Below are 14475 nucleotides of genomic sequence, written 5' to 3' on the forward strand. Positions count from 1 at the left end.
TTATGTCCATCTGTCCTCCCTCAGGCTCATTCTCTCCTGCCTACCCTCTGATTTTTTTTTCAGCAAATCCGGAGTGGGTGGAAAGTCTAGCCCAGCATTTTTAATAAATGTGCAGTTATATATTAAAACGTTTAAGACTTGAAAACCTTGTGCCCTGGATTTGACTGTTTATGGAATCCAGATGTCCTATAAAATCTCATGACTGTCCTTTTTAGGGGTTGGCTGCGGGGAGATAAATGGAGTTTCCTTGCAGTCAACTTAGCTCCAAAATGACATGCCTAATATGGGCGATTGGAACAGAGTTCCAAAAAGAACAATCTGGCAGCCCCCTTACAAAGGGGTACGATACTGTAGTGGTTATGTCACTGGACTAGTAATTCATTTGGACGTTAGTTCAAACCCCACCATGGCAGTTTGAAAATTTGAATTCAATTTTAAAAAAAAACAAATCTGGAAATAAAAAGCTAATATCAGTAGAAGTAACCATGAAGCTGTCGGATTGTCATAAAATCCCAACTGGTTCACTAATATCCTTTCAGGGAATGAAACCTACTGTCCTTAACCATTTTGTTCTATATGTGACTCCAGTCCCACACCAACATGGTTGACCCTTGACTGCCCTCTGAAGTGACACAGCAAGCTACTCTGTTATATCAAACCACTAGATTCAAGAAAGAAGGCCCATCACCACCTTTTCAGGCCAGCTAGGGACTGGCAATAAATGCCAGCGATGCCCATATCCCAAGAATGATTTTTTTTTAAAAAAAAGTTGATCTCCCTGTAGCAAAATTGCTACTGTAACACCTGGGCCAAGCATGCCCGCTGTACTTCAGGACTTTGCTAATGATTGATTAGCTAATCTGGGTGGGGCAAGGGATTCTTCCTACTTGGTGCTGGATAACCCTGCAAGCCAATGTCTAATGGGTAGCTGGAAACTTACTAATACTCTGCTGATATGTTGTGCAGTTTTAGCCAGATAAACTCCAACAGCACAACCAGTGCACGCTTGGGCTTCCTACGTTTTCACTCTTGTCAATCTGCATCAAAGTTCTCTGGGCTTGGGTTAGTGAGATGATCCCCTATGGAAAGAGAACGTTAACTCCATATCAGGCAAAAAGAAACTACATTTGTTGCTTGGTTTGGTCCAGCATGGTGATGGGTTTCTGAGTTTGTTGGACATCTGACTGACCACACTGGATAAAAGGACATTTTATTTGGACACTAGTATGAAAAATAAGTTTTGTAGTAATTTCTAGTAAGTTTATTCCAAATGTAAATATTGGAAGTAAATCTAACTTTCCCTAAAATAAATGAATTATATGTATAAGGCAAACTCCCAAATAAAACCCTACTACAGACTTGCTGTTGAGCATTTGTATGACAATTGCACCCAAGACAGAAATTATTTTTTGGCCTCCCACACTCTGATTTTCCCCTACCAACTATGGCCATGCTGTATTTGTGTAGTTTTTTTTTGTTTTTTTTTTAAATTTTATTTGTTGTGGTTTCTATCTAGAGTCACTGGCGGTGATTTTAACCCTTAAGAACGGGTGGGTTGGGAACAGGTGGGAGTTGAAAATAGTTTTTGGGTCGTGACCGCAACCCGGCTTTATTTTCGGGTTTAATGTCGGCGCGTAAAAGTACAGGCTTCTCACTGGGAATGCAACGTCCGACAATTTTGCGGTTGCAACCCAAAAAAACAAGTATTTTCAACTGCCACCCGCCCTCAACCCACCCGTTCTTAGGGGTTTAAATCACCCCCACTGCCCAACAGATGAGGTAAGTAGCAACAAAACTGGGCTGGTCAGGGACAGTGTCTAGGTTCTCAAAAGCTACAGCTTATGATTAGATAAGAACACTGTCTGATTCCATCCAATGAATTGGATATTCAGTGCCACACGTGTAACTTGGTACTTTACTTTCACCCAGTCAAAGGTGCTAAAATAAATGAATATCTTTTGGAGAAGTCCCGAGTTGTGCGCCAGGATGAAGGAGAGAAAAACTTCCATATTTTCTACTATATGTTTGCTGGAATATCTGCTGCTGACCAGGAAGTTTACGGTCTTTTAGACCCTAAGTTCTACAGGTAACATCTTATCTTGGCAGCTCACCGCGTGTCTTTACTTTGTTTTTATGGTCAAGTTGAAGATGATGATTCTAGTAGCACTCTCAAAGACACAGGCCCCATCATAGTTAATGTAGCAATTTTGATTTTTCATAATTGCTTAAAATTCTGGTATTAATACTCTGAGCTAAGGTTCAATGATTTGGCCTATGCTTAAGGAATCTGAATCTGAAGGATCCCCAGCAATATATGTTAGATTGTTGGGAAGTTGTAAACTGTGAGCTTGTTAGCTTTTATTACTTTATTTGAGCAGAAGTTGGGTTTATTGCTTATGTTTTTTTGTTATTTACCACTGCTGTCCTTGAAGGAAACTAAGTACCTTATTCAAGGAAGTGGTTGAAACAAAAGTTGCAAAAACGCCATGGAGTCAAGTCTGCAGAATATTTACTTCCACATCCTCGCTAACTATAGGGCACTAAAATGTAATGGTCCACTAAAGAAAATCTATAGCTGATTACCCAACAGGAATCCCATGTCTGATTATGTAATTAGAAAGCTTGCATATGGCGTATCACATGTTAAATCTGTTTGCAGTAGAAAAAATATCAAGCGTTGTACTTTTCTGATTGAGCTAATCATTCAGATTCTAATAATATTTTATAACCTGATATTTCATAAAAAGCTAAATATTTAAGTCCATTTGAGGATCATTTTTTTTTAAAATATCTGGAGTTGTGCCTTTTTTTGTTTCTCACCTGAAACCATAAGCTTAATTCTGCTTTGATACCACATAAGAACAGATTAACTGGTCAGTCACGATATCACTATTTCTGGGATGTTGTGGTGCTGAGTGCCTGCTGCCTTTGCAAGATAAGTCACTGCATTTCTAAAAGGTTTATTACACTCATCAAGAAGATCTATGTAGTTCACTGAGGAGTTATCAGTTCTTCCTTGTGAATGCAATAAATCAATCATTCCACTGTTCTCCATTGATTATTCTCTAAATAATTGTTGATGGATTGGACCCTTCTATCCTTGACACACAGGTCTAATTGTGTATAAAATTAGAGATTCAAAATACTGAATAACTATGATTAGGTTGAAGTTTTCAAGGATTTCTTGTTTTTGTGCATTCTGCTTTCTTTGTGTGTTAGCATTGTAACAATATAAGGCTTTTAAACAAGCTCCAGAAGTCCATATTCTATTTTATTTGCTTCTATTTTTCCTGAGGAGTATTACTGTATTTCCTGTTGATCTTTGTTACTGTAAACTGCACCCTTTCAGTTAAAAGTTTAAAATACATTGAAAGGCTTCATCGTGCATTTTTATTTGAACTGAAATGTGAATAGTCCAATGTGCAATATAGAAATGACCTGTGGTTTTATTTTCTTTCCTTCCTACCATTATACCCCAACCCAATCTTTCCTAGGTACTTAAATCACAAATATGGTGCTGATGAAACCATCCAGCAATGGAAGACGAAATATCATGAAGTATGCAATGCCCTGGATATGGTTGGCTTTCTTGAGCAGGTAAATCAGCTGCATTTCTAGAAACTTTAGAACTGGTGCTCATGAAATTTCTTATTGAAGTTGTGTATTTTGGGGACCAAAGGAATTGGGTGTATCCAAATCAAAGATGCTGTGGTGCTATTCTCTGTAAATAGTATTTTGAGATGTATTTTCATACTTGACCTCTACCCAACAACAAGTTGCATGTATCTAGCACTTTTAGCATACTAGATATCCCAAGCTGCTTTACAGAGGAGAGAAATCATGAGAGGAATGGATGACTAGCCATGAGAAAGACATTAGGAGAGGTGACTATTTTCAACCTAGCCTTCAATGTAGATATTTGATGAAGGTGAATGATTGATTTTTTTTTTAAATGTGAAGACACTTGCGCGACACTTCAGGGACAAAAGAGGACTTTTGCCCCTAAAACATGTTGTGCGGCTGATATCATGATGGAGCTTTGATTTGCAAGTTAATAAAATGTATTCAGAAAATGAAATACTAGAATGTGGATTTTAAACATCTATGTTCTTAGTTTTTAAAATATGTTTTCTATTGATTTCAAAATAACACTAAAGTGGAAAATCTATGGCACATTTTTGGAAGTCTGCCTTCTTTTCCAAAAACATCCATTGACGAAAAAACTCAGCCATCTCAGAATTTAATTTGAAAAAACCTTTGTATGATCCCAATCCCACATTTGTTTTCTCCTCATTCCTGGTACCCAGTTCAGACCCTTGTATTGTGCACCAATCCGAGGCTGTGAGGGGGGGAATAAAGTGACCTATCTCCAGGTTTCTTCCAAATATTCTTACCATAAAATCATAGAATAGAATCATAGAAGTTTACAACATGGAAACAGGCCCTTCGGCCCAACATGTCCATGTTTTTGATTTCGGTGCGCAAGAGCAGCCTGGGATGATTGATCCTCCAATATTTGTTTACTTCCCTGCTGATGAAAAATTCTGTCCATGCTTTCAGACTGTAGCAGAATCAGAAATCACCAGATGACAAATTGTAGATGCACATCTGTCACTTTCTCCACTTAACTCATTTAAGGTTTTTCAAAATCTGCTTCAGGCTTAGGTTCATAGAATGATACAGCACCGAAGGAGGCCATTCGGCCCATCGTGCCTGTGCTGACTCTATGGTAGAGCTATCCAATTAGTCTCACTCCCCTGATCTTTCCCCAGAGCCTTGTAATTTTTTTCCCTTCAAGTATTTATCCAATTCCCTTTTCAAAGTTGGATCTGCTTCCACCACCCTTTCAGGCAGTGCATTCCAGATCACAACTCTGTGTAAAAAAAATTTTTCCTCAAGTCACCTCTGGTTCTTTTGCCAATCATCTTAAATCTGTGCCTCTGGTTACTGACCCCTCTGCCACTAGAAACAGTTTCTCCTTATTTACTCAATCAAAACTGTTCATGATTTTCAATACCTTTATCAAAGTTCCTCTTAACCTTCTCTACTCTAAGGAGAACAACCCCAGCTTCTCCAGTCTCTCCACATAACTGAAGTCCCTCATCCCTGGAACCATTCTAGTAAATCTCTTCTGCACCCTCTCTAAGGCCTTGACATCCTTCCTAAAGTGTGGTGCCTAGAATTGAACACAATACTCCAGCTGAGGCCTATCCAGTTTTTTTTATATAAAGGTTTTGCATTACTTTGCTTTTGTACTCTATGCCTCTATTAATAAAGCCAAGTTCCGTGTTGTTACTGTTAGTTGGGTTTAATTTAAAAAATAAATTACTGGAAAATCAGGTTTAGACATCACACCTCTATTTTTAGACAACACGAAGACCAGAACGAGGGTGTTCATTTTACTCTTCAATGGAAGTTAAAATGTGGGGGGGAGTATGTGCCCGAATTTCCAATATATGCTCTTGGTGGTCTCACCGAGCATGCCTGACCAAAGGAAGTAAAGGTGGCAACCAGGCCAGGGTAGGTTCTGGACCCCCAAAGATGAGGGGCCTAAATCCTAAATTTTGGGGGGTTCGTAAGTGGCCCTCTGCAAGTGGGCTGCTTGGAGCACCCAGGTTGTTCTACCATGGGTGGGGGAGAACCTTACTCCTGCCCCTGCCCCCCCCAACCTTCATCCTCTGGCTGACCAGCTATCACTGGTATTTCCGGAGCATCCACAGGAGAGGACCACAGATGTGTCTCCACACCACCGCCCACTCCTTGAGAATCCTCCCCCTGACCCTATGAACTTCGAGGGAAAGTTAGCGGTGAAGTTCTTTGGCTAGTGTGATCCCAGCATGACAGCCGGGATAGTATGTGTTATACGGCTTTCAGCCATTACACAAGCAGCATTTCTAGAAATGGAAGTGCTAAAATATGAAACTTTGAAATCTATGCACCTTTTGTTTATTTTTATATTCAACATTAAAGTATAAATACAAATTTGCTAAGACTGTGATCTCTATTATACCAGGTGATTTATTATGTATATTAAAGTTTACTTTTATACTTTCTAAAAAGCCAGTGTGTTAGTAGTATTCATTGCTGTCTGTGCTGAGCTATTGCTTATTCAAGCAGCACTGAAGTCAACTCTCATCTTCTCTGGAGTTTATCAAAATTGAATTATCCGGTATTTTGAATTGGAGTGAGCCTTGGCATTCCCACCTGTAAGGCAGAAGGTTATGAGTTCAAGTCCCATTCAAGATAGCCCAGACGAGTGGAGACTAGAGTTCCGGTCTCTGAATACGGGTTGACATCCAGCGGGGTACCCACATCCGATGGCAGTAGAGGCAATAGATGGATATGGGCCAAATTTTCCATTGTTTGTTTAACTATGAAATCAGGAAGGCACAGGTTTGTTGGCCCAAATCGTCTTTTCCTATTTCCAGAATTTCCTTTAGCAGCAGTGTATTTAATGTAAAGATATGCCAGTTACACACGTACCTTTTCATTATTCCAGCAGAAAGAGTATTTATAGTAGACTGTTTAAAAGATTAAAGGTAACTGCTTTATTTTACAGAGTCAAAGTCAATGTGTATTAGAACTGATAAGAACATAAGAAATAGGAGCAGGTCATATGGTCCCTCGAGCCTGCTCCGCCATTCAGTTAAATCATGGCTGATCTTCTACCTCAACTCCACTTTCCCGCCCTATCCCCATATCCCTTGATTCCCTTAGTGTCCAAAAATCTATCGACCTCAGTCTTGAATATACTCAATGACTGAGGATCCACAGCCGTCTTGGGTAGAGAATTCCAAAGATTCACAACTCTGAGTGAAGACATTTTTCCTCATCTTTTGTCCTAAATGGCCCACCCCTTCATCTTGAGACTATGATCCTTAGTTCTAGACTCTCAAGCCAGGGGAAACAGCCTCTCAGCATCTACCCTTCAAGCCCTGTAAGAATTTTATATGTTTCAATGAGATCACCTCTCATTCTTCTAAACTTCAGAGAGTATAGGCCCATTCTACTCAACCTCTCCTCATAGGACAACCCACTCATCCCAGGAATTAACCTAGTGAACCTTTGTTGCACCCCCTCTAAGGCAAGTATATCCTTCCTTCGGTAAGGAGACCAAAACTGTACACAGCACTCCAGGTGTGGTCCCAGAGCTGTATGTAGTTGCAGCAAGACCTCCTTACTGTTCTACTCTAATCCCTTTGCAACAAAGGCTAACACACCATTTGTCTTCCTAATTGCTTGCAGTACCTGCATGTTAACTTTCTGTGATTTGTGTACAAGGACACCCAAATCGCTCTGAATACCAACATTTCTTATTCTCTCTCCTTTTTTTAAAAAAAATTCTGCTTTTCTATTCTTCCTGCCAAAGTGGATAATTTCACATTTCCCTATATTATACTCCATCTGCCACCTTCTCACCCACTCATTTAACCTGTCTATATCCCTTTGCAGCCTCTTTGCGATCTCCACAGAGCTTACTTTCCCACCTAGTTTTGTATCGTCAGTCCCTTCATTTAAGTCTTTGATATAGATTATAAACAGCTGAGGCCCAAGCACTGATCCTTGCAGCACCCCACCAGTTACAAGCTGCCAACCTGAAAACGACCCCTTTATTCCTACTCTCTGTTTTCTGTCTGTTAACCAATCCTCAATCCATGTTAATATATTACCCCCAATCCCATGAGCCCTAATCTTGTGTAACAACCTCTTGTGTGGCACCTTAGCAAATGCCTTTTGAAAATCCAAATATACTACATCCACTGGTTACTCCCTTATCTGCCCTGCTATTTACATCCTCAAAAAACTCAAATAAATTTGTCAAATACGATTTCCCTTTCATAAAATCATTTTAACTCTGCCTAATCATGTTATGATTTTTTAAGTGCCTTGTTACTACATCCTTAATAATAGATTCTAGCATTTTCCTTACGACTGATGTCAGGCTAACTGGCCTATAGTTCCCTGTTTTCTCCCACCCTCCTTTCTTTAATAGCGGGGTTACGTTTGCTACCTTCCAATCCACGGGAACCGTTCTAGAATTTAGGGAATTCTAGAAGATCAAAATTATAGTTGACAGGACGATTCAACATTATCTTGGTTTGTAGAATGGTGTTAACCCTATACTACTGTACTATTAAAAGCAGTCTAATTCTTGTACCTTTTTTGTTTATAGGAGCAGGTTGACATGATGACAATACTGGCAGGAATCCTGTCACTAGGCAATATCATTTTCGAGCCTCAAGACAATGGAATCCTTAAAGTGACTGATCAATCAAAGGGATGGCTCAAAGCTGCTGCAGTAGGTATCCCTTCAATATGCAATTCAACAAAACTAAAGCAAAGAAACTAAAGGCATGTGAAATTCCCTCATGCAAGTGTGATTTTTGCTGCTTTATTAATTTGTTTACATATTTCAAAAATCTGGATGTATCAGAAGTGAAACATTCAAAGCATCACTTTAGCATATAAAGTGGTTCTGTCTCTACAACTTTGCTTTTACATGATCAACAGCTCCAATTTTTCAGAAATTGGCAGGGTATCCGTGGATTTTGCTGCACCCGCACATTCTTCATCCTTTCTATATTGAAATCAAAACTTCCCTCACCATTTTCTGCTCTAGTTCATATTTTTGGTGGTTTGCAACCACAGGCAGGACATCTTGCAGATCAGTGCCCGATATCCTGGCAATAGTCATGACTCTTTTATCCTGCGCCAGTCCTCTGCTACTTTTATTCCAACCAGGCCACCGAGTTTGGAAAATGCTACAGTCTATTATAAAAGATGTGATAATGGAACACTTGGAAGGCATTAACGGGATCGGACAAAGTCAGCATGGGTTTATGAAAGGGAAATCGTGCCTAATAAATCCACTGGAGTTTTTTGAGGATGTAAGTAGTAGAATAGATGGGGGAGAACCAATGGATGTGGTGTATTTGGATTTTCAGAAGGCTTTTGATAAGGTCCCTCAAGAGGTTAGTGTGCAAAATTAAAGCACATGGGATTGGGGGGAATATACTGAGAATTGGTTGACAGACAGGAAACAGAGAGTAGGAATAAACGGGTCTTTTTCCGGGTGGCAGGACGTGACTGGTGGGGTACCGCAGGGATCGGTGCTTGGGCCCCAGCTATTCACAATATATATCAATGATTTGGATGAGGGAACTAAATGTAACATTTCCAAGTTTGCAGACGACACAAAGCTGGGGTGGAATGTGAGCTGTGAGGAGGATGCAAAGAGGCTCCAATGTGATTTAGACAAGTTGGGTGAGTGGGCAATAACATGGCAGATGCAGTATAACATGGATAAATGTGAGGTTATCCACTTTGGTTGTAAAAACAGAGACAGATTATTATCTGAATGTAAACAATTTTACAACACCAAGTTATAGTCCAGCAATTTTATTTTAAATTCACAAGCTTTCGGAGACTTCCTCCTTCCTCAGGTAAATGTTTCAGGAGCTCCTTGAAGCCTACGCATTTATACATATAGAACAATACATGGTGTTTACAGACTGCCCCTGCAACTGCCCGTTGCCAAGGCAATCACCGTGTTCAGACAGAGAGGTGTCACCTGCAGAACCCCCGAATACACATTCAACAAAAAAACAAACGGGAAAAAAAACAGGGAAAAAAAACAGGGAAAAAAAACAGGGAAAAAAAACAGGGAAAAAAAACAGGGAAAAAAAACAGGGAAAAAAAACAGGGAAAAAAAACAGGGAAAAAAAACAGGGAAAAAAAACAGGGAAAAAAAACAGGGAAAAAAAACAGGGAAAAAAAACAGGGAAAAAAAACAGGGAAAAAAAACAGGGAAAAAAAACAGGGAAAAAAAACAGAGAGAGGCAGAAACATCCGGAAGGCAGAGAGAGCCAGCAAATGACCCATTATATTAAAAACAGATAACATTTGTTCGCTGGTGGGGTAACGTGTAGCGTGACATGAACCCAAGATCCCGGTTGAGGCCGTCCTCATGGGTGCGGAACTTGGCTATCAATTTCTGCTCGACGATTTTGCGTTGTCGTGTGTCTCGAAGGCCGCCTTGGAGTACGCTTACCCGAAGGTCGGTGGATGAATGTCCATGACTGCTGAAGTGTTCCCCGACTGGGAGGGAACCCTCCTGTTTGGCGATTGTTGCGCGGTGTCCGTTCATCGTCCGCGATGAACGGACACCGCGCAACAATCGCCAAACAGGAGGGTTCCCTCCCAGTCGGGGAACACTTCAGCAGTCATGGACATTCATCCACCGACCTTCGGGTAAGCGTACTCCAAGGCGGCCTTCGAGACACACGACAACGCAAAATCGTCGAGCAGAAATTGATAGCCAAGTTCCGCACCCATGAGGACGGCCTCAACCGGGATCTTGGGTTCATGTCACGCTACACGTTACCCCACCAGCGAACAAATGTTATCTGTTTTTAATATAATGGGTCATTTGCTGGCTCTCTCTGCCTTCCGGATGTTTCTGCCTCTCTCTGTTTTTTTTCCCTGTTTGTTTTTTTGTTGAATGTGTATTCGGGGGTTCTGCAGGTGACACCTCTCTGTCTGAACACGGTGATTGCCTTGGCAACGGGCAGTTGCAGGGGCAGTCTGTAAACACCATGTATTGTTCTATATGTATAAATGCGTAGGCTTCAAGGAGCTCCTGAAACATTTACCTGAGGAAGGAGGAAGTCTCCGAAAGCTTGTGAATTTAAAATAAAATTGCTGGACTATAACTTGGTGTTGTAAAATTGTTTACAATTGTCAACCCCAGTCCATCACCGGCATCTCCACATCATTATCTGAATGGTGATAGATTGGGAAAAGGGGAAGTGCAACGAGACCTGGGTGTCCTTGTACACCAGTCGCTGAAAGCAAGCATTCAGGTGCAGCAAGCAATTAGGAAGGCGAATGGTATGTTGGTGTTCATTGCAAGAGGATTTGAGTACTGGAACAGGGATGTCTTACTGTTGTACAGGGCCTTGGTGAGACCACATCTGGACTATTGTGTGCAGTTTTGGTCTCCTTATCTGAGGAAGGATGTCCTTGCCATGGAAGGAGTGCAACGAAGGTTTACCAAACTGATTCTGATGTATGAGGAGAGATTGAGTCAATTAGGCCTATATTCACTAGAGTTTAGAAGAATGAGAGGTGATCTCATCGAAACATATAAAATTCTAACAGGACTAGACAGACTAGATGCAGGGAGGATGTTTCCGATGGCTGGGGAGTCCAGAACCAGGGGTCACAGTCCCAGGATACAGGGTATGCCATTAGAACAGAGATGAGGAGAAATTTCTTCACTCAGAGGGTGGTGAACCTGTGGAATTCTCTACCACAGAAGGCAGTGGAGGCCAAGTCATTAGATGTATTCAAGAAGGAGATAGATATATTTCAGATATATTTCTTAATGCTAAAAGGATCAAGGGATATGTGGAAAAAGCGGGAACAGGGTACTGAGTTAGATGATCAACCAAGATCATTTTGAATGGGGGAGCAGGCCCAAAGGGCCGAATGGCCTACTCTTGCTCCTATTTTTTATGTTTCTATGAGTTAAAGGCTGGCTATTGGGTGACGAGGGCTATTCCTTCTGGACATGGCTCGTGACTCTTGCCACGAACCCACACGCAGCTGCAGAGCAGACATACAACGATAGCCATGCTGTCACAAGGAACATCATTGAACAAACAATTGGTGTGCTTATGCAACGCTTTCATTACCTGGATCATTTCAGAGGAGCTTTGCAAAACAACCTGAGCAGGTATCAAGATTTGATGTCATCTGCTGCGTGCTTCACAACTTCGGCATCATGAGGGATGAGCCTTTACCACCACCTAGGCAGCAACAAGTGCAGGAGGAGAAGCAGAAGCAGGAAACAAGGGAGGAGGAGGAGGAGGAGGAGGAGCGGCAGCGACCACCGGTTCCAGAGCTCTGAGACCAGCTCATTGAGGAGCGTTTCACCTATGTCAGCCCTCCGATTGTCCCCATTCACCTACAGTCCCACAATCCTTACCACTTTCCTTACAGCCACCATCCGATGCCTTCCTTCACTCCAGACTTATGGGTCTTGCCCTCACTTCACTACAAAGATAAAGACCAACACCAAATCCAGAACAAAAAACAAATTTATCAAACCAATATTCTCATAGCATGTCAGCATTGACAAAAAAATTCACTAATCATCTTTGTGCAAGCCCTTTGTGCTTGCCTTGTGTGCTTGTTTTCCTTACTGGTCAATAATTATAAAGGAGAGCAGCACATCCAAGGTCTGTATTTTTTAAACCGTTACCTAGCTAATTTTCACCAATACAGTTCAAGTTGCTGATCAGGGTTCCCTGTATCACTTGTTCGGGGGGAGGATGGTCGGATTCGATCAATGGTTTTTCTTGTACTGCTAACAAAATACTTTATTTAACAGTACTCTATATATAAACATGGTAGCAAAAAAATTATCAATTTCCTTAATTCCAATCCTGAAATCTAACTACTGCAGTCAGAAATGCTGACTGTTAAAAAGTTTAAAAAGTATTAAAACAAAACATGAGGGATAATTTTACAAGATCGCACTCCTGGAATGCACATCAGGAATCAAGTGTGCTCTCCCTGTGATTTTCCATCAATTTAAAATTACCCCTGTAATCTCTCTCTAGTCTGATGACTGATTTAAAGATTGTGCTTTAATTGTCCTCCACCGTCCACCCCCACCTTGAAACAATGAGATGCAACAAGAAGTTTTTCAAAGTAGTAATAAAAGATTGTTATGCTTGATGACTTCTCTTGATGTCTTGCTGGCTTTTGTTAGTAGCCTGTTTGTAGAATTCTAATCATTATGTAAAATAGGTTTTGTGTGTCTGTGTGCGTAAGTACAGAAAATGACTGAATAGGCTGTAGAACAAACTGGCTTTTTGTTAATCTAGCCAAGCATAGTATAACACTTACTGGCACACCATTTCGGTGGTATCGGCACTTTACTGTGCAAATGATTTCTGTTATTCTCTTCATGTTTGTATCATGACTTCTGAGTCTCCTTCCTTAACTTCAGTGTTTTCATAGTCATTATCTAGTGAGCTGTACAAAAAAAGTCAACAAAAGTGCACGTTGTATTGATTCATTCAGTGCAATGGATTTAAATTCACAGATTAAGGGTGCCAAGGCAAAGGCAACAAAGATCATAAATACACAACAAAATACAATGACCTTACCAAAGTGACTACTCAGCACATGTGGATTTTTTTTTAAAATAATTTTCTCAGCTCCTCCATAAGGCAGGAATTTTACAAAGGTTTCCACTGTGAATCATTGATGCTTTTGTATCCATGTTATAATAGACCACTAATCCTAATCTATTTGTATTGCACATTTGATGTAACAAAACAACCTTTCTCCTCTTCTCTTTCAACTACCCTCACCCTACATTGTCTCTCATTCCCCCAGTGTGCCCCTAGGTCATCTACCTGGGAAAGCCTAGAAAGGCTTTAAAGGAGCAGGGCTAGGAGGCCAATGATTTAGGGTCACAAATGTAGACATTAGGCCAGCAGGACTGGGATGAAAATAAAGTTTCCAGATAAATACAAGGAATTAAAAGAGGCAATTAAAATTTTCTTTAAACTCAGTTGATGATTGCTTTCAAAGGAAGTTGGGCAAGGGACGCACAGGAACAGGAAATGTCCGATTGATGCCAGAACAGGCAGAGCAGTGGGGTGAAGAGGTGGGAAGTCTGTAGGGTGCCACCAAGTGGTGTGACAGGGTAATATTGCAGGTAAGTGTTGACGGTATTAAAATTGTAATTCTTGTGGAAATGTTTATGTAGCAAGTTAACAGGGAGTGCATGCCATACACAAGAATTTTAAAACATTATGTGTAAAATATATGTAGAAAAAAGGTAGTACACTTTGTAATAATATGAGTGATGGTATATAACTGCACAGTTTCTAATGCTGATACTGAGTTAAATTAGTCCCTATTTTATTTGATGTAGCTGTCTTGGATTGTACTAATTGCTGTTAAATTCAACAGGGTCAGTTTGGCGTTGAGGAGGAAGAACTGTTAAAGTGTTTGATTTGTACAATGGCAGTAACTCGAGGCGAATCCATTCAAAGGTACCACAGTAAACAGCAAGCTGAAGGTAGGAACAAATTATTCAATCTGGGAATATTTTACAAATTTACAGCGGCAGAGAACTGCAATTTAATTGTACGCATCAAGAGGTCATGCGGCCTAGTAGTAGATTTGAACTGAGTTGCTGAATAAGTTTACTTTTTAAAGGCTGCTGCCTGCTCAGTTATTTAGTGCTCTGGCCAATGTAGAGTGTGAACTGTGCAGAATAGGGAAGGTCCCGGGTTCGAGCTTTGGCCTGTGTTGAGTTAACTGATCTCAGCTGAGTTAGCATTGGGTTAAGGAAGGGAAAAAAATTGACTAGGGTTCTGCTTTTGTCTGCTATTCAGCAGCTCTTTCTGGTAAATGTGCATGTATAAACATCTAGTGAGGAAAGGAACAGCC

General features: G+C 40.7%; 1 protein-coding gene across 2 annotated transcripts in view; it reads left to right on the forward strand.

Moving 5' to 3' along the window:
* LOC137322030 (myosin-IIIb) overlaps positions 1–14475 on the forward strand; it is a 166085-nt gene that overhangs the window by 84345 nt on the left and 67265 nt on the right. For both annotated transcript variants that reach the window (XM_067985063.1, XM_067985055.1), the window contains exons 6-9: positions 1930–2086; positions 3495–3597; positions 8174–8299; positions 13993–14101. In XM_067985063.1, the coding sequence (XP_067841164.1) occupies positions 1930–2086; positions 3495–3597; positions 8174–8299; positions 13993–14101 (495 nt within the window). The remainder of the gene's footprint in view (positions 1–1929; positions 2087–3494; positions 3598–8173; positions 8300–13992; positions 14102–14475) is intronic.

Source organism: Heptranchias perlo, chromosome 1 (genome assembly GCF_035084215.1).
Source record: "Heptranchias perlo isolate sHepPer1 chromosome 1, sHepPer1.hap1, whole genome shotgun sequence".
In the NCBI taxonomy this organism is placed as follows: domain Eukaryota; kingdom Metazoa; phylum Chordata; class Chondrichthyes; order Hexanchiformes; family Hexanchidae; genus Heptranchias; species Heptranchias perlo.